Source organism: Brugia malayi (genome assembly GCF_000002995.4).
Source record: "Brugia malayi strain FR3 genome assembly, contig: Bm_v4_ChrX_scaffold_001, whole genome shotgun sequence".
Lineage (NCBI taxonomy): Eukaryota > Metazoa > Nematoda > Chromadorea > Rhabditida > Onchocercidae > Brugia > Brugia malayi.
Window position 1 is genome coordinate 5,863,748 of NW_025062479.1, and position 20,651 is coordinate 5,884,398.

General features: G+C 33.1%; 6 protein-coding genes across 7 annotated transcripts; 5 read left to right on the top strand and 1 right to left on the bottom strand.

Annotated features, from left to right (window-relative positions):
- Positions 1–366: 366 nt before the first annotated feature.
- Positions 367–1,050, top strand: Bm9612 (Uncharacterized protein; the record flags this gene model as incomplete). Its single annotated transcript, XM_001899193.1, has 3 exons — positions 367–440; positions 760–864; positions 942–1,050. 3 exons carry the CDS (start codon positions 367–369, stop codon positions 1,048–1,050), a joined length of 288 nt encoding a protein of 95 aa, XP_001899228.1.
- Positions 1,051–1,208: 158 nt separating this feature from the next.
- On the top strand, positions 1,209–1,942 carry Bma-mdt-9 (Uncharacterized protein; the record flags this gene model as incomplete). Its single annotated transcript, XM_043073778.1, has 2 exons — positions 1,209–1,336; positions 1,777–1,942. 2 exons carry the CDS (start codon positions 1,209–1,211, stop codon positions 1,940–1,942), a joined length of 294 nt encoding a protein of 97 aa, XP_042929712.1.
- Positions 1,943–3,182: 1,240 nt separating this feature from the next.
- Positions 3,183–3,932, top strand: Bma-lsm-3 (Uncharacterized protein; the record flags this gene model as incomplete). Its single annotated transcript, XM_043073779.1, has 3 exons — positions 3,183–3,266; positions 3,364–3,453; positions 3,738–3,932. The coding sequence occupies 3 exons, from the start codon at positions 3,183–3,185 to the stop codon at positions 3,930–3,932; spliced, it is 369 nt and encodes a 122-aa protein (XP_042929713.1).
- Positions 3,933–8,752: 4,820 nt separating this feature from the next.
- Bm17931 (Uncharacterized protein) lies at positions 8,753–9,331 on the bottom strand (the record flags this gene model as incomplete). Its single annotated transcript, XM_043073780.1, has 2 exons — positions 8,753–8,811; positions 9,121–9,331. The coding sequence occupies 2 exons, from the start codon at positions 9,329–9,331 to the stop codon at positions 8,753–8,755; spliced, it is 270 nt and encodes an 89-aa protein (XP_042929714.1).
- Positions 9,332–9,348: 17 nt separating this feature from the next.
- Bm1956 (Uncharacterized protein) lies at positions 9,349–13,360 on the top strand (the record flags this gene model as incomplete). Its single annotated transcript, XM_043073781.1, has 7 exons — positions 9,349–9,493; positions 9,795–9,989; positions 10,381–10,499; positions 11,195–11,368; positions 11,682–11,778; positions 12,199–12,267; positions 13,170–13,360. 7 exons carry the CDS (start codon positions 9,349–9,351, stop codon positions 13,358–13,360), a joined length of 990 nt encoding a protein of 329 aa, XP_042929715.1.
- A 4,161-nt stretch (positions 13,361–17,521) lies between these two features.
- Bm4546 (Uncharacterized protein) lies at positions 17,522–20,630 on the top strand (the record flags this gene model as incomplete). 2 transcript variants are annotated; one of them, XM_001899190.1, is made up of 9 exons in its annotated part: positions 17,522–17,597; positions 18,100–18,180; positions 18,401–18,476; positions 18,608–18,789; positions 18,986–19,245; positions 19,546–19,617; positions 19,713–19,919; positions 20,270–20,479; positions 20,553–20,630. In XM_001899190.1, 9 exons carry the CDS (start codon positions 17,522–17,524, stop codon positions 20,628–20,630), a joined length of 1,242 nt encoding a protein of 413 aa, XP_001899225.1. The 2 variants fall into 2 exon arrangements, with proteins under 2 accessions (XP_001899225.1, XP_042929716.1); XM_043073782.1 differs by lacking the exon at positions 19,546–19,617.
- Between the last annotated feature and the right edge of the window lie 21 nt (positions 20,631–20,651).

Genomic DNA, 20,651 nt, shown 5'->3' on the forward strand with positions numbered 1-20,651 from the left:
ACTGAGAAAAAATGTCGCTCAGTATTTCTGAATATATACTAGATTTGAAATGACAATACAAAGAACAAAGAAGAAAAATAAAACTCTTCCCCTTCTCTTATCCCCGCCAATCACTCTTAACAGCTCCCAAGAACAACCAAATCGTTGCACTGCAATACGCGCATCACTCGTATAGGCCCAGTCGTATCCGAACAATTCTTCATAAAATTCGAACTCGACTAGACATGATGCTTACCAGAATACAGACGGGTCAGTTCAGTGTGGGTCATCGTAAATGAGAGTTGGTTGAGCGTATTTCGTGCTGTTATAAGGTGGAATGGATGGAGTAAATATATTCGTCGGTTTAGTTTCCTAAATGTGGCTATTATGAGCGTGGATGGGACCACTGCCTTGAAGAATTTAAATAACATTTACAACAGCATCCACAACTTCATCGCTTTGTAAGTTATTTCCCTAATTTCTCACTTATTTTAGATGGAATTGCTTTGACGGCTTTATGCTAAACATATTTCAGGATTTCTTCGGTTTGATGGTTTCATCCTAAACATATTTCAGGGTTTCTATGTATAGTCATGTCCAGCACGAGATGCTTGCAAGAAGCGTGGATTTATTTTAACCTTTTACCCTATTTCAGCTGCTTCCGTTCCACAGTTCGAAGCATTTAAGTTCAGTGACTACTCTCGCCATTTTCTGTTATAATGTCTTAATTGAGGTTCCGATATAGCTTGATAAAGACGGATAACAGCTTTCAAATTACAGAGCTGAAAAGGGAAACAGTTCGGATATCGCATTAAAGCTACGTCACTTGGAAGCATCACTGGAACAGTTGAAAGAAGCCATTGATTCTACTTCTGATATTATTGGGTATGACAGCTTATGTTGTTGTATGGTGGCTTCCATCAGAAACGATTAAAAAGAAACTGCAAATTTTTTCTTTTTAGGAACGAAAATTACCAACGTGCTAGGATAGCTGATTTGAATCGACGAATTACATTGAAAGACGGTTTAATCAATTCATTTCGAAATGGACAGTGCTCATTCGGCACATAATATTGACCTTGTATTGTTTTTTCCTTTAGTTGCACTGAGAGGTTCAACACTTTTCTCCTTAAATTTTACTAAGATCACCAGTATTGCCGCCAACTTCCTAAACTTAGATATTTCAGAATCTTTCTACAAATAACCGAAATAAGCTTCCCATTCTTTGCATGCGATGTAATTGTGCAATACTGTCTCCTAATGTTGCGTCTTTTGTGGATGCCAAACCATTTTCGCTACCGTTTTGTCGACAGGCAAAAAACAGCACTTCGATAAACGCAGAGGTTATCAATTCTTGGTGTGTTTTTTGTGAAAACATATTTCGATATCATTGTCTTAGAAAGCATAATACTGTAAATTCCAGCAGCACAAAATTCCAATGTACCAATTTATAAAAATGAATGCGTTATGAAGAAGTGAGTTGCAGTTTACAGCTAACATGTAATGTTAAAATCGTGTAAACCAGAGATTGCATCATTAGTATTGCCAGCGTTTAGCGTAACATTTTTTCCAGCAGCTGACTTATTTTCTAAAGGCATGATTTCTCTCATGATAGCAAGAAATGAAAATTTTCAAGGGAGGTGAGTGAACATATTTCAAGGAAAATAGGTGAGCATAACCTCTCTAAGCTGATTGAAGGTGTATCTCACTGGTGTGTTACTGGTATTCATTATCTGCATACCTTGTAAATAAGAGGTATATTAAATGTTGCACTTAGAGATTTTACGAATGTTATAGGTGGCAGGTTGAGAGAATGTTCGATTTTGAAAATATTGGTTTTACACATGCTCGCGATGGTGTCAAATATTTGATATGCGCGAATTGTGAAGATGGCCCTGTAGGCTATCTATGTCCGGTGACCAAAGCGCACTTTGTTGCTGTATGTCGTGTCAAACAAGAATAATTTGTTAGTGTTCTGAACAGCTCATGATTCTCTTTTCTCCATCTTTGTTCGATTGTCTGAACAACATTCAGTGATTGACGGTATTGCTTTAATAGCCTCAGATTTGATCTATTTTATGCTTTGCAAATTCTGATCTTTTTTATTAAAGTTGGAAGCTGTTTTTTGGAGTCAGACTAATCTTCTATTGTCCAAACATTACGATTGGCGTTGTAGGTATTTATCGTTCAAAAAAAAGAAAAGTGAATTGGGAAGAAAACTCGTTTTTACATGCAAGAAGTTGGGTGTGAGCAGCTCTGTAGTCTCGTTCAAGGTTTTGTCTCTATCATTGTCAATATATGAATATTATGTTGCACATTACTTTTTGAATCGATTAATAACTTCTGGATATGAATGCTATAATTCGAAGAGCTAAACATGCTTCCATTAAGAAGTAAGGCTGTAGTTGAGTCCAGTTACCATTAAAAATTGGAAAAAATAAAGTATGAATTTATTGTAAATAACGGAAAACATGCACGCCGATATATTCCTTTTTTTCCTAGGAGTTTCTTGTTTTTTACTTCCGAAATTCTTGTTTCTAAATTCCAAGTGTGAGCAGCTCTCTTATAAATTTCAAGAAATGACATGCATATGTCCTTCAAAGAATTGAAATGAGGCGTTTTTCGTGACTGATTCGTCGTTAGTGTATGTGGTATGTTTTTAATATAAAATATATATATGTTCACTATAGTTTCGTGCTGGTATCACGGATGATAATGTTGCTAGTTTATTATAATTTAATGATATCAATGATAACGTTGCTATGTTTTTAATTCATAAATTGCATGCATTTCTTGTTTGCTGTAATTTAATAATGCTGTTGCAAATTATTATTATTTTTTGCTATTTTTTTAAATTAAAAATTGTATTTCTTATTTATTGCATTTTTACAGTAGTATCACAGATACATATTTCTCTTTCCTTAATTTGAAAATTGCATCTGTTTCTTATCACATTTTTGCAGTGATATTATATTTGTTGCCATGTTTTTCATATAAAAGTTGCATATATTGTTTATTATTTAATAATGATATTACATATTCTGTATGTTGGTATGAAACATATTTGTTACTGTTCTCTGCACATAGTTTTTCTGCTGTATTGTTGAAATTCAGAATCTGTTAGGATTTTCTGATGTCCTTTAAGTGATTGATTATTGGCTTTTCTTTTTCTGCTGAAGGTCTTAATTTGTCGTGCTGTTTCGATGTTAATCCATGTTTGTTTTATGGATTATAGGAGGTGTGCTGTCCGACTGTTTAGGATGGCAGCAGAACAGGGACAAACAAACGTAATTTTTTTTTTTTTTCGTTATGTATCTCCTAGTCTTATTTGTTTAAATTTACCAGTTATTGATCACTTCATTAGTTTTCAAGTTTTATTTATAGATTGTCAGTACAGGTGTGGAAGAGCCATTGGATTTAATTCGATTGAGTTTGGATGAACGCATTTATGTGAAAATGCGCAACGATCGTGAGGTGTGTGTGTGTTTGGTTTTTGTTTTCAAACACGGAGTTATTAGAAACCGCTTTTGTGGGTAGTATAGTTATATGGTGCGGGATTTATCGCTTGAAAGTTGCTCTTCTGGTTTTTTATAAGAAAATTAATTGAAGTAATGGTTTCCTGAATCTGTCGTGCATAGTTATGGTCTTTAACTTTTTTTTTAGTCAATTTGAGTCGTTTTATGGTGGTTATTTCGCGGGTTGTTGATTACATAAAGGAAAAATACAAGCTTCAATAGTTGTGAACATTAAATTTCCAGGTCCGAGGTCGTTTGCATGCCTTTGACCAACATTTAAACATGATATTGTCACAAGTGGAAGAAACAGTAACCACTGTCGAACTGGATGAAGAAAATTTTGAGGAAATGCATAAACAGACGAAGCGTCAAATACCGATGTTGTTTGTTCGGGGTGATGCTATTATACTTGTTGCTCCACCTTTGAGACATACATAATTTCTTTTCGGTTTTTTATTGCATTGATCTGACTATTTGATATCTGCAAGCTCCTTTGGGATAGTTTTATATAATTTTCGATTCGCTCTGATAATTCAAGTTTCCTGGTTATCTCATTTTTCACTACCGATTTTGATCACACTGCTTACTGACAGAGTCTATTGCATCACTTTATTTGAAATTATCATTTCCTCCATCAGTTATTCATGACTGTGCACTTGTTCTCCTCTTAATAATTTCGTTGTCATTTGATCCATTTCGAATAATTTGTTATTTTCTGTAAGTTGAAGATGCTTGTTGTTTTTGATGTTTTTTTTTTCCTTTTTGAGTGGAATTTCAATTCAGAAGCAATGTTTTATAACATTGTATGTCGCTTCAATAGTATTATTTATGAATTTTTTAATGACCTACCTTGCTTACACTTTTTGAATTATTTCCCTAATTTTATATACTACTTACTGATCTGTGGATTATATATTATGAAGTCTCGGTATACAAATTTTAAGAAAAGGAGAAAATTGAGGTGAACTTTGTGCACTTATAAAATTTTTTCCCATGAACGAGTAAAAGTTTTTGTGGTCCTTTATCGCGTATATGTAAAGTCACTGTTCATATGAACATCTGGAAAGAGACCACAGTTGCTTACACGAATAGTGAGTTGCAAGTTGAAAAGGTGTGTTGTCACTTTATTATATGAAGTTAGCATGTGACGTAAGACAACAGTGCACTCCAGCAGTGTTATTCAATATGGTGGCGTGAGATTGCTGACTTAAATTGTGTTGTCACTTGTTAGGGTTTTTCATTTGGCATTTGGTTCTTCATGGTTGATATGATAAAAAAAGAAATGAAATTGAGGTAACTGCGTTTCAAATAGAAGGTTCAGGTCATATTGGAGTTCTTCACTTTTTGCCAAGAATTTCTATTTAAATTTACAATTTGGTCGCAACAGTAATGTACATTGCGTATTTTAAATTCTTGTAGATTTCTTTATCCAAAAATGTCTCTACTTATTGCTTGTATTATTTTTATCAAACAGTGCCTCTGAAATGTCAATAATATTCTTTGATGAAGAAAGCGATAGTTAAAAAGCACGAACTACGAGACAATTTCTTCTTTTGTAGTGTTGAAAACCGATGATTTCGAAAAGCACAAGATTTTAGTTCTATTGATGTCGATGAAATTAATTTCTTTCTAGCGCCATGCTTATTGTTTGCATAGATCTGGGACTAAGCGCAACTGCAACTGCAGTAAACTTTCTTTTAGGTGAAAAGTTACTCGAAAAGCATTGCTTAAAATGTTTAGATTTATTAAATAATAGTGGTGTTTTATTCAACACAAGCATGCAAGACTAGTAACTGAAAGGAAAGAATAATGATGAAGTTGTGTGGAGTAATAGTATGGAAGAAAGAGGATACCAGATTTCGGATTGATTCAGGAAATAATTGTCTTTCATGACTGAAGTCATATTCTTTATTTGTTTCTGTGGAGCTTGTAACAATTAAAATGATTGCCACTGCACATTACTATAGATTCAAGATCAAGTCGAGTAATATTTCTATTTAGGAGTCAGTCTCTTAAAGGGGTAACCTAAACAGCAAGCAGATGAATAATAGAAAGGTTTTGTCGAAAATGTAGCTGAATAGTTATTTTGTAAGTTTAAAGCTTAAAAATGGTATCTTAGATAATTTGCATGTTTGATAAAAGAGAGGAAAGAAAGAAAAAGAAAGGCTAGACATTTGAAGACCTTCAAACTGAGATTACGGTGTTTCATTAAACGATAAAATGGACGAGGGAATGAAAAGAGAGGTTAGCGAACAAATTTCTTCAAACAGATAAACATTACCAACACTCAGAATGTAATCATGTAAAATACCTCCTTCTTAATGTTCAGATCAATAGCTTTGAACTTTACCTGCTCGCAGCTGAAAACCATTTCATCAAACAATATATTTTTCTCATGCATCATGTTTTTTAATCACTTACACCTGAAATATATTATACTACAAATCAAAATGAAATTTTCAAAAATTGTAGTAATCTGTGTTACCTTTTGGAATCCTTTAGTCTATCAGCATTCTTGATTTCAGTTTTAGCTTACATCGACTGTTACTCCGATATCTAAGTTTCTGCATTCCGATAACCTGGAAAACTATAAAATTTGCAGCACTTGTACGAAGCTGAAAAAATAAATGTAAACAGCTGCTTGTTTCCTATTTATAGGTGGATGCATGCTAGCTAATGCGGTATGACTTGACGATGAAAATGCCAGTGGAAAACAACTATAGAATAACTGAATTCCGTTTACAACAGTCAATCATTCAATTTAGAAGTTGCATTCTCGATGTAAACAAAATGCACATCTTTTCTTTTGATTGTTTGTAAAATAAAATTCATTTCATATTAATAATGAAACTTTTTTATTGCTTCAATTGATAGAAAAGTTGAAAATCAGTCAAGAAGAAAGGCACAACTATGATGAAATACATTTCAAACATACCAAAATAGAAAATTTCAAATCTCATTTCCATTTTTATTGCCAACTATTTCCTTTTTCATATCAAAGACAATTCGAGATAAAAACGTTTGCAATATTATAGTATTTTCCTGAAAGAAACATCTTATTGCAATGAATCTTATCGCATTAAGATTATTCTCCAGAAATGTCGAAAATGCTTTTTGAAGCAGTAGTTGTTATAAGTAGAATATTTTTCTAAATTTTTTTAAAACATTCAATCAGTATTCTTTCTATTTTCTTCTTTCCTCCTTCATATATAGATGACCTTTCTGTCGTAATCCAATCACTATTCACCTGCAGAATTAATCGGGATTTATTAGTATATCAAAAAGAATTCGGGATAAAATGCCTACAGTATTACAGTAATTTTCATGAAGAAAACATATCATTGCAATGAATGCATAAATATTATTTCCCAAGCGTAATCTTCTTGGAATGCTTAATTAGCATTCCACCTACGCATATCAATCACCTTCCACTGTTCATATAAATTATACTTAATGAGTAGTCCATGTTGAACTTCGCTTTAAGCAGTCATAATGGTAGCAGTACTTAAAACCGATTATACCATGTACGACTACAATTACATAAAGTTACAATGTATACTAATAAATAGTCCATCTTGAACTTCGCTCAAGTTATCGTCTGTTAGAAAAAAACCCTAACAGTTTCATTTATTTTTATATTTTAATTATAATCCAAAATAAAGCATTTTGGAAGAAGGCTAAAGTTGTTAACTACTGAAAATCGGTTTTTCTTAAAAATGGTAATGAAGACAATAATGATCATTGAAGTGGACTGATATTTATATTGGACTCCGTAACTTGTATCTGTCACTTGAAATAGAAAATATGCTGCATGAAATTTTGACAAATTTGGATAATTGAAAAGATGGAACTCTTTAGATTTCGTAATAATTTTTTTTTTCGGAATTTAAAGAAAGTAGCATGCTATCGAAAAATTACTTCTAAAATATTTTTTTGTGATAATGTCATCACCAAAATGATTGAGAAGAAATTAAAAATACATGTACTTTTCCGAAATCGACAAATGACTTCCTTTATTTCCATAAGTTTAAAAAATGACTAGATATGGCAAATAAAATAAAGATAGCAAGTAAACATGAAATTGTCGGACCAATACTAAGTTGTTACTGATTATCTATGATTATAGAGGTGATGAACACTTTACCTGCATTATTTCATTTATCAATGCACATGAAAAAGTTGACATGGATATTGGTCATTAAATAGTTGAATATTAAACTTTATTAATTTAAATCTTCTTGTAACACAGAACTGATGAATAAATGAACCAAACATTGTTGTTGCAATTGGTTAAAAGTTATTTTAGACTAGTTTTGAAATCTAAATGAATTTTGAATCTGTAAAAATTAATGGAATTTTTTCGGTGGCAAGTTTGAGTTATTCTAGTGTAGTTAATAAAATTCACTTTTCTAGGCTTTCAATAGCAAACGCCGCAAAAGAAGAACAAAGAATAATGAAACCGAAAAAAAAGTTCCTTTCAAAAGTAAGTAATTATGCGAAAATTGTGAGTGTAAAATATTATAGTTTGAAAGCACGTATCACTTTACCTGCATTATTTCATTTATCAATGACACATAAACAAGTATCTGTCAAGATGTTTACACAAATTCGTATTGAAATGATATCATACTGCGGATTAGCAAATTCAATAAACTGATTTTAAGCAAACAAAAAGAAAAAAAATGTTGTCAACAAAAACTGATTTCCAAACAGTAATATTTTTGTCATCTTTACTAAAGTACAACTGTTAGTGATATAGTTTACTTTAAAAGTACATATGAAAATAAAATGAAGCTTTAATGACGGAAATATATTAAATTTTGCAAAGTAGGTTATTAAAGTAAAACGTGCATAGTACCATGATATTGGGGTTTACATACTCCTTAAATGAAAGAATAGGATGAATAAAAAAGTTCATGGAATTAACTGATTTTTTTTTTGTTCATCTAAATGATATCTATTCCGCACAAAATTCCTTATGTATCTAAAAACCTTTTAAGAAGAAAATAAAATCCAAATCTGGAGTTCTAATTTTGAACAGCAACATAGCTGTAATTCACTTATCATAATCCAAATGTTGACTCCATGAATTAGATTGCAGAAATACATAGTGTGAAAATAAGCAATGAATTTTATACCTATGTCAAAATTACCTAGTTCATAGAAATTTATTCTAGAACAGTTATTTCTTACTTTATTGTCAGGTCTATTCAGTAATAAAAACAAGACATAGACATAACTATTCAATCCTGTATGATTTAAGCTGTGCTGCAGTCATTTTTATTTCGTTTACATGATTGCACATAATACGATACGTCTAGAACACATTACAATGGATCAATTTTTGCAGTTCGAAACAGAAAGTTCAAAAATTGGATTAAATTGTGAAACGTTTGAAGATTAAAAGAATCCAAAAAGATAATTTACAAACCTTATTTTGCAAATAAAAATCTTCATTATTACCGAGTAGGTCTGACGATAAAAGACAAGGTTGGATCGAGGTCTAAGTAGTCGAGAAAGCAGGAAACAGGTGGACACTGTCCAGAAGCCTTTAGTACGGTGTAATTGTGGTGCAAGTTTTGGAAAAATTAATGGAAATGCTTGAAAAATAAGTAAATAAACGAACACTTCACATGGTTAAGATGATGGCAATCGATGACTGATAAGATGAAGTGAAATACCTGCAGTGAGATATGCTTTCTGGGCATATACGATAGAAAGTTGGTAGGCGGAGGGTTGGCTTGAACAGAAAGGCGGAGTTCGATAAGTGCGCACAACCAATCAGCTCCGCACAAACGATCGTTGCCTCCGCTATGCAACCAAGCATTTTCGGACATTGCTCATTCATTTGACCATGGATTGCTCCTTGTGGCCTCGATATGCCGCAGCAGCTGCCTACAATCCAGCAGGAACCACTGTACCGAATCCAACTGCTGGTGCCGCAAGTGCTGCTGCCGCTGCCGCCGCTGCTGCTGCTTTTTATACTCAACCATTTACCAGTAATAACTCTCATATTATAGTGTACTTTTAAACAAAGCTGTTGCTGTATATATGCTGAATCAATTATAAAAAGCAGTAAATATCTTAAAAAGTACCAAATCCTCAGTAAGCTTATATATTTTGTAGTCAAAACCCATTATAAGCACGAGTAATAAGCTACTACGATGTCTCTTCTGAATGCATTCACTTTATTCGTAGATATCAAGAAAACGACTCGCTGCGAACTTGATTTAAGAAATTCTTCCATTTAGCAGAATAAATTACAGAAGTTCTAGAATAAACTACCGTTTCTGATATCAGGTCACACAGGCGTCAATCAACTCGGAGGAGTTTTTGTTAATGGACGGCCTCTACCGGATCATATCCGGAATCGAATTGTTGAATTAGCACATCAAGGTGTTCGCCCCTGCGACATCTCACGGCAATTACGGGTATCACACGGGTGTGTATCGAAGATACTTGGCCGTTACTATGAGACTGGATCCATTCGACCAGGTCCTTCCGCCTTTTTCTTACCAAAAATTCAAAGAATATATACAATACAGTATGAACTCAAGTTCTTTCTTCTTAAGCGTTCTATTTTTCATTTGTTTATAGTAAATAGATTCAGAAATTTTTAATTCCTAATTTCTTCTGTGAAATGTACCTAATATCAGAGGAACACAGAAATTCTTGTTATAACAGTCTAGATTCCAAGTCACACTCATTGCAAAAACCATATTGCACGATGACACCCAAATTCGAAATATTCATATTTTTGGAGTTTTATAATTTATTTAAGCCATTAAAAAATAAATGTTATTTCTTGATTTTTTAGATTATCCAGAACATGGTATCATAAAATTGTTAAGTTTGAAATTTTTGTCCTTTTATTTACGCATTTTAGGTGTTATTGGCGGGTCAAAGCCGAAAGTAGCCACACCAAAAGTTGTTCAAACAATTGCCGCTTATAAAAGAGCTAATCCGACAATGTTTGCCTGGGAAATTAGAGAAAAATTGTTAGAGGTAATTATATTTTGATTTCTTTATTCATTTTCCAGATTTCACCTTGCTCTTACTTTTCTGAAACCATGAGATCTAGTTTTTGAAAAGTAATTTAATAGCTAGGCAATCGTTACTATGCATTTCACGACTTTTTCTATTCTTTTCAATCTATGTCCTTAAACAAATCTTTGATAGCTATTAAGCACCGTGGAACTTGCCCTCGAGTTTCTTTCGCAACTTAAATTAGTTGTTCTAACTTAGGATACTTTGTGTTCCCGATAGAATTCTTGGTTTTTTTTTTTTTCTTTTTTGTTAAATATCAATTTTGTGTATTTCAATGTCCTAAAGACAACAGAGAAAAACGCTTTTTGGTGTAAACCTCATCTAAAACAAGGATCATTAATTATATCTAGGAATAAGCTTTTCACTTTCAGAAAAGCACGTCAGCAAAAAAAATTCAAAACCATTTTTGTATCGGAACTTGCTACTTAACTTCAATTCGATTTTATCTTTAATGATTTTCAACTCGAGTAAAATTCTAAATTAAAAATTAAGAAAAATATGGAAGCGTCAATGTTCATTGAAATTTTTGTAAGAATTATTGCATCAATGGGAACGGAAATTAATAAACTTGAATATATGAATCTTCTCCTTAATCTGAAGGCGGGTATTAACGATATGAAATGCACTCCTAATTCGATGCTAACCAAATTTAGGAACGAGTGTGTGATTCAGAAAATGTGCCAAGCGTATCTTCAATTAATCGGATCGTTCGGAATAAATCATCCATGGATCGCTTATCAGAAAGAACCCTTCAGCAAACAGCTTTTTTAGCACCGACAACTCCCTATTCTATCAATGAGCTCCTAGGTTTCGAACAGCCTTCTAAAGTCTGTTTTCTGGAATCTCCCATTGCCACTTCATTTTGAGAATGACTAGTTCTGGATTTTTCTCATAGGTTCTCATAAAACGTTGCAACCTCAATTTCTAAAATACACAACGACAAAATAATTCCGCTTTTTGTTATAGGAAGAAAATTTATTTTTTAGTTTAAAATTTTCCCTCTTCTATTTCTTCCCCAGTGTTCTTTCTCCCATTATTCCTCTGTAGTTAGTATCACCGCCCTTAGATAGCCATCAGCCAGCGCAGCGTATGCGTCTTCAGCTTCATCACTCATCTGTTTGCAAATTAAATTGTTTCAAGAGCAGCGTGGACAATTCCCAAACATCGCAGCAGTTAGCAACAAATTTTAAAACGACGAATAAAAATGCATTTGGTTCACGTCTTCACGTTTCTCTAGGTGACCTCTTACGTTATATTCGAATATTTAAACTTCATTTTTAAAAATTGGAAAGTATAAATTGGGAAGTATCTGCAATAATCAAGAATTGAATATAGTGAACAAAGTGCTCAGTATTGTCATAAATAGTGCCTATTTTCGACATAAATAGTGCCTATTTTGCATAAATAGTGCCTATTTTGCAAATTAATCGACATAAATAGTGCCTATTTTGCAAATTAATTAATTGAATCTTATGTGGTGTTTTTTAGACGTATGATATTTTTAAATTATTATTTTTAGAAGCTTAGTAAGATATGAATGCCTTAAGTAATTATTTTTGCCTGAAATTTGTTAATTTAAAGTTGCAATTAATTTCAAAATCTGTAAAGTATTCTTAAATAAAAAAGCACGCTTTCCTATTGTAAACAATTTTTATAGAAAAAGGCTGGGAAGGAACAGGTCCTACAGTAATCACATCATCAAATACAAATTCTCAAACATATTTTGGTAAGTGTTCGAATTTGTTAGTCGTCTCGTCATTTGTCGCTGTCATTGCAGTTGTACCATAAATAAAGGGAATTTATGTAATATTACTTAAACTGTAATTTTATTTAAAAAGTCTTCTTTCACAAAAAAACCCCATAATTATCAACCCTATATTTGAGGAATGAAGAGATACCGATAACAGAAATCGGAATTAGCAATAATAACTGTTTAAAGTAATATGTAATTAATCAGGCTAGCTTATTTTGTCCATATGAAATGGTTCCTCTTCTGATTGCTCACTCACCTCTATAGGTTAAAAAAACATTTTGCCCGTCTGTAGCATGCAGTTCATTGAATTATGATATGAAATCCATTACTTCAAACTAAACCATTTCTTATCGAAAGATCATTGATTCCGTACTTGAAATAAATCATATATATGGACATCTACTCAAACAATTTTTCACCTATTTTGGCGAAATTATTGTGAAGATTTATAACTGAAATAATAATTTTAGACCTGAAAAACTGGAATAGTTGGTTGATCAGTTAGAACGTCTGTACTATTAATTAACATGCTAGTCTAGTTTTGCCCCAGTTGTACTCTTTTCAAATTTTTAAAAACTCCTGTGTATCTTTTTCTTACATTTAGTCTACTAGCTACTTTATCATGTGAATTTTCACTCTGACCAGAAGTCGTCCTAGTAGCTTCATATATTGAAACATTAAATTATTTTAGTAATATTAACGGTGGGAATAAAGAATCTGTGACTTATTCAGTTGAAATTATTAATCAAAGCTTTTTCTAGTGAATTCTTTAAGTGTTTAACAATACTAACTTCTATTTATCATTCCTATTAGGCATGCAGTGTGTTCGTTTCTAGTTCATGAATCTCAATATCTACTGAAGGAAAAATTTTTAGACGGATTTCTCGGTGATCACTGGGCTGATTCGACACGAAATCCTGAATGCATGCTACCAGGCAGCATTAACCTCAATATAAACTCGAACAACAGCCGGAGTAATGCTAACATCAGCATGCCATCTGCTACATCAATGCGAACATCTTCGTATGTATTTTATTCATCCACAACCGCCGCTGGTTCGTATTAAATAATTGTTTTATTGAATTCACATCGCTTTGTTTTGTTTGCCTATTACTAGATAATATTGTATCAAGATTTCCAAATATGTAGATTTTTGTGGAAATAAATGCATTTATTGATTTTTTCTTTAGTTAACTATAAAACATAGTATTTATGGATATCCATTAGTTGCAATTCCTACATCTATTTGAAAACCGGAATCTAAGTCTAACTTATAAGTTAAAATTATTGATATTAAATCATCAATAGTTTATCACTTAAACTTCAAACCATGAAGTTAGGGACATGAAAGTGGAAAGAATTTTAAATAAATTTCAAAATTTAGATAGTGGAGAGTGATGCATTGTGCAAATTATATGAGGTGTGCTTGATGTTTCAGAGAAGAACAAAAGGACGGGATACCCATCGGGGATTGAAGCTCATTTACTTAACGTATTTCTACTTCCAAACCACCATAACAACATTAGCGCCTTCTTTTTTCCATCATCCAATTTACTGTTACAATCGCTTCTTTAGTAATGGGAACATTCTAAAGTGCTTTCGATTCATTCCTGAAAGCAATATTTCCTTCCTCCCATCTAATCATCTTCCCCACCTCCCCTCTTCCCTCTTTCCTCCTCCCCTCACATAGCTTTCTAAAATATCTTGATTACTTAAGTTAGAAATTCCAATACAAAAAATATGAAATTTGATTACTGCTCCACTGACTTATCAGCAACATCACAGAAAGATAGTAATTAAGGGATAAAAAGAAGTACAACTTGTTTAACTGTCCAAAAACGAGATCCATATGAAATGGTAAAATTAAGCGATATAGGGAAATGAAAGATGCCTGCCGCATATTAGACAGGAAATGAATAAATGTTGAAAAAAGTGACATCGCTTATGTTTCTGTTTGTACACGACTGTTTATGTGCTTCTGATATCCTTCATATGTTTCTCTTTACATTCACAGTTACCTTGAGCCATCCAAAAAAAGTGTTATTCATCCTCGACGGTCGGTTGCCTAAAAACTGTCAACATTTCACGCTTCTATGGTCAATTTCGATTTTCTTTTTCAAGCAAAATTGCAAGCAAGCTGAGGGTAATGTCTGGTTACTAAGAATTATGAATTATTAATATTATAGCATGGAAAGAAAAAATGATTTCTCTTAGAATAAACGATAACAAATAACTCACTAATTTTTAAAAATTTGTTCGCTTCTGATTAACCCTGCAAAACATTCAGTTAATTCATTTTTTGTTATATCATAATTTAATTTGAATCATCGCTTAGGCAGTTGGCTCATTTTTTTACTTTTGTTTTAACGACAGTTGTAATAAAGCTATTAGATAGTTGAATCGCTTGTTCCTGATGAGATATAAGTGTAAAAGAACATCTGAAAAACAAAGTGCTGATTAAAAAATTTGGATCTCGCTGTTTGAATGAAAAGTGGATATACAAGACTGTGACACAAAAGATATGAATCAACACAAGAATCATGCCAATTCTTGATTCTTGCAAATACAGATCCATCAACTATTTTTTTTTTTCTTTTTTGTTCAGATAAAAGGTTGGAAGAAAGTAATGACACAGAATAGATTTAAACAGTAATCATAACGCCCTCATCGTTCATCCACAAATGTGTTATTTTTGCCTATTTGAACTACAAAATCTTAGCAAAACTAGCCGATATTACTGCATTATGTTATATTCGGTTCTTCCCTTCTTCTCCAATTCCTTTTTTATTTCCCTCCAGTTAAACCTTGTTTTTTCTCCCACTCTACGATTTCAATTTCTTAATCGTAAGTCAATTTTGAGGCATTAACAAAAATTAACTTAAACGTTCAAGTTTAACTTATAGAGGACTGGTGATAAGCGGAACAAAACTTTACAACGCCTCTGTCTTTCTGACGGAAATACCCGTTGCAACTGCTTTAAGAATGAAGAAATGTCTGATTTGTTAACAGTGTTAGGATGTTAAAATTATTTACAAAACTATGGCTTCAGAGAATACGCTTGTCGATTGTTAGTTATGATTATCGGATAATATTTAACTAGAAATGGGCGGAGACCGGGAGGAAAGGGAAACAGTTGGGTCACAACTGAAGTATACCCAAGTAAGGTCACCGACTTTTACCGGAAGTGCTTGGTTGTCGACATCTAGCTGTTAACAGATCAATGGCGTTCATCATACAAATAGATGAGGGATACTTGAAAGTAAATAGTGCACGATGTGAATAAGTGGGACGCTGAAGGGATTTGTCGACAGTCAGAGGATTGCCGAGAACGATGAATTTTAGTCATTGACTGCCTGTTTAATTCACAAACTTTTCATATTACTCAGCCATAAATTACTTTTCTATTATTATTCATCACCGTCAGATTTGTTAAAGAAGTTAGGGAGGTGAAGAAAATTACCTATATCATTGGACGGATATACAACGAGATATTTCAAATTAAAAATGGAAATCACTAAACGATTTTTTTGTTTGAAATGCTATATCCAGTGAATGACTACCGCAGCAACTGTGAAAATCACACTATTGGATTTTTGATCAAAAAAAAAAATGTATGGAAGTTCTGACAAAAATTATTTTCTAACAATCGCATAATTCCAAAGAGTTGAAGAGATCTACTGAAAACACTATTTTTGCAGATATTTATAAGGATCGCTATGATTTGATCATACAAAGTTTAGTCAGAAAATAGTATTTCAAAAATATGATCACTTTTAAGGTCTCTTAGGAACAATTTATGTGAATGTGTTGTCAGTAAAATTTTCACAACAAAGTTGCATGTTAAATTTTGGTTAAAAATTAGGATTCCAAATAGGTTTTATGTTAAGTACTATTAGATGTCGAATAATATATTAGGGTTTCGCTTGTCAAGTAGCGATATTATATAGCTAGAACTATAAGAAGTAAAATGAGTACAAAGGCGATAAAGATGAAGGTCATACAAACCCAGGAGCTAAACAGCATGGATAACTAAATCAACTGCAGTGTATTTAATCACTAATGCAATTATTTTCTGAATATTGACCACAGTTATCTTCTGAATTTTTTATTTAAAAATCATTAATTGGACCAGAAAACCAGTTTGTATAGCGTATCAGTTCATCTAAATCACAGCAAGATAAAGCGCAAATTACAAAAAGAAAAAATAGGTACGATCTATTCCTGACAGATGAAAACCCGAGACAATTTCTAATGTTTTATCAGCAACTTTTCCTTTATTATTACTTAGTTACCACCAAAATTTCTATTCTTTTCATCTGATTGGTAACAGCTACTATAGTTCCCCATATCTCTTTTTTAAAGATAAGCAAATTTTTGTGATAAATGATTTATGGAAAATGAGAAAAAAAAACATTTAACGAAGAAATTTCTTGTAGAAATAGTGCCGTATTTGCATCCAATCCGTATATATAAACATTACAACTTCAACTACTACAACCCTAATAAACCTGTCGATTCAAAGAAAAAATATTATGCGAACTAAAAAGATGCTAAAAGAGCAGAAATTCAGAAAAATGTAAAAGACTTTCAAATTAAACCTGAGTGACATTTCATTTTTGGTACCTGAAGGCCACTTCAATCTTCCACAACTTTCACTCTTTAGGTGAACAACTCCACTATTTGTTTTGAGAAATACGAGAATATACAGAAGCGAGGCACGCTCTTAATGTTGATCCAAATATAGTAGCAACACGTGGCTATTCCTATTTCCACGGCCGCGATAAGTGAAGAGTTGTTTAGCGTAGAGTTTTAATAAGTAAGGGAAATGGGTTGAGGCCTGAACTAGTTCTGGTGGGATTCTTGTCTTTCATATGTAGCATTGATGAAGAGTGGTTCAAATTGCGCAGTTCTAGGTGGTGGATGGAGCTTGTTGTTGAGATGAAACAGGGTTTACTGAAGCGATTAATTTGTGTTTCATTTTACTTCAGTTCAGATCGCCCCTATTTCTAATACAGCATGAAGTTACACTTATAAGATGGAACCTGTATTCACTGTGCTTTGGAAATAAGTAGTGGCGTTGTGATGTCTGTTACTATTGAAATATTAACCACATCTAATAAGTTATTCGTTGGAATTTTCATCAGTTTTCCAAAAACGTGTTGATGAGCAGTTTGATTTAATGTGACATGTCGCGTATACTCAACATATGACTGTTTTACTTGATTAAATGGGAAAACGACGTAATAAGAACAAAGCAGATCGAGAAGATTTTGCTGTTTTCTCCTCTGTTTCACACAAAACTGGTATCTCTTTTTTCCCTTCTCAATGGAGAAAAAACTATCATCGCAAACCTCATTTTTAATTTTGGTCTTTAACTGCATGAGGATTAAATAGTCCGAAATTTAGAAAGATTGAGAGTTATCTTTAAACGTGTTCTGGTTCCCGGAATTTGTAACTTAAACTGTTAGCTATATTGACTACTGGTTGAAATAAGCTATCACATGAATTTGTTTTTTCTCCTTACTCCGTACACCATGATGTAGCTATTAAGAGGTAATAGATTTATTAAAGAAGTCATTTCTCAAAAGGAAAAAGTCTTTGTAATAAAAGAGCGAAGTTTAAAGTGTAGAAAAGGAGATATGGCGAGTGGTTCTTCCACAGAACTTCTCCAAATAAACAAAGATTTAATTAAGATTAAGAGCGAATTGAACGCAACTTCGCATCTCTTTACCTTAACTCATAAATTTGCCAATATAATTGATATATCAACTTAAATTTCAATTCTACAATATTCAGTGCTTTCAGTGGTTGAAGTGGGCAGTGATGGCAGTGATGATGCATCCTGTGTTACACATTTGATACGGGATTATGATACGCGTAGCGCTGGTAAGGAATCTAAGTACTTTACGTAAGCCCAGACTAACAGCAGATTTTAATTTAACGGAATTTACTAGGTTGGAATTACACGAAATATATAGATTTAAATCTTAGCCCTTGTTCCGAACTGAACTTTTTCTCAATACTGTCGTAAAATTGCTGTTTTACTTAGAATTTTGCATAAACTTCGATGAAGTGATCTCTCGTATATCAGTGTATAACATTTCAGATGAAGAGGATTTCAGTGACACAGTGACTACATCCGATCAGCTGGATGGTTTTCTTGATAAGGCTACCAACAAAAAGTAAGAAGAATCGATGGGAGTGAAGGAGTTTTAACATTAATAAAATGTGTTGTTAACAGTTTACTGCGTAAATAATAATTTGATATCTTCTTCTTTTTTTTATTAGTAGTACAAAGCGCCTTATATTTCAGTATATCCATCCGTTTTGCTGCAATGGGTAATATCAAAACTCTATTAACTGAAAAATACATAGCTCTGGACCTTGAAAAATGGACTGCAACCTTAATATATATTACTGATAAAGCGTTACGAAAAACCGACAAGGAAGCGAAAATTGCTGCTTCTTTGTCTATTCTGATCTCCATTCAATTAGGTCAAGTTGATGGAAATTCACTCCCGAATAAATTTCTACCTATTATAGTTAGAAACTTTCTAGAAAGCAGATTCCAGAAACGAGACTTGCACAGTTTTGATGTTGACGAATGTTTTTTTTTTTTTTTAACAATCATGCTGCATCGATGATTCATCAAGAAAATTTTGTCAGTTTTTTGTTAGTCATCCATTTTCAGGAGAAAAGGTTGCCAGTGAAATGGAACCGGTCGTCAGTCTTTTGTGCCAGTTATGCAGTGATCCAGCTCGAAACATCCAGTTGCGTAGCCATTGTGCACGGTCGGTGGCTCTTTGTACTTTTCTGTGCTTGGAACAGCCAACATCAATCCTTGCATCCGTTGCCACACTACGGTCTATTTGGGTTACTGCGAAATCAAATGCTGCTTCTGTAGGGCTGTTTTGTGCAGCTTTATCAGGGTGGTCTCTGCTTATCCATCAAGTAAGAATAAGATATTGAAAGACAGAAAGCGTCCATCAATTTACCCACTGGTGGGAGTCACAAACATATTTGTCTTCATTTGGCTACTCGTGAATCCCGGTTGCATTCTATAAACTGAGTACGGATACATATGGAATGCTGCAAGTTTATGGTTATTCCTTCAGATCAATAGGATTATTCCACTAGTCAAATTACTAGCAACCTAATAGCAATTATGTCTGCAGTTCAACTCACACTACTTGTCGCAATATTTTATCAAATTAAGTTGGTGCATTCGCCGTATTCAGGGAGGATTTTCAGGGAGGACCAGAAGCTTTGAGACTTGCATTACTAGATGAACCCAAGCTGTCTACATTTCTCGATGGGATACATGTAAGTAGAATAGTATCGGTTATCGTATTTTCATGTTTTAAGAATTGAAGTTAACTATAACTACAGGTGCATTCGCTATATTATATTCATTAAAGCTGGAAATGAGACTGAGTGCGGGTAAAGCTTTGGCAGTTTTACATGAAGCTGCCGTAATGACATTCGGTGATAAATACCGATTTCCTAACCAGCAGCATCTTCTGGATATCTTTGCAAATTTGACAACCGATTCGTTGAAGTCCCGAGCCAAGAAAGATCGAAAAATACAAAGGTTCACGTTCAGGCAGATGTATGCGTCTATAAAGGTAGCCTTACATAACCCCACTGTGTTTTAAAGAACTGTGGCCAAATGACATTAAAAAAAGCCTATTTCAAGAATATTGGTTTTCACCGTGATTTCTCAAAGATAAGCATTATTTTGGAATTTTACTTTTTTATTAAACACTGCGTAACGAATTTTAAATAGTCAACTATTCGTATTTGGATATTGCATTTTGTGTTTTAACCAGTGGGTTTAATATGCGTGTCGACGAACTTACACGGTTTTGGTTATAAGATTTATATTACAGAGTAATATTTCAGCAACCATTGGTAAACAGAAGGGAATGAAAAGACCGTGAACAATGACTTTCTGTAAAATACTTTGATCTTTCAGGAACAAGAAGCGCCGATATTTGATGTAAGATTTGGTGATGAAACACTGAGTATTAATTCATGTCGAAAGAAACTTTTATATGAATTTATATGTGATGCCTTACATGGCAACATAATTTCCCATCTGAAAATGAATGCGATTTTAAGAGAGCAGTTCGATTTAAAACCGACGATTGAAATATTTCCAATGAAAATGGAAAAACTGCGACGGGTATTTGCATATTTCACTGCGTATGTTTACTTCGGCAACATTGACGAGTCATTCTTGTGCGATTTTGTTGCAGGTTGCCATACAAAATGCGATCAACAAAACAAGGGATTTGCAGCGGTTAAAGCAGAGAGACAAACGCACCGTATATTGACTTTTAATTTTAAGAAAAGGC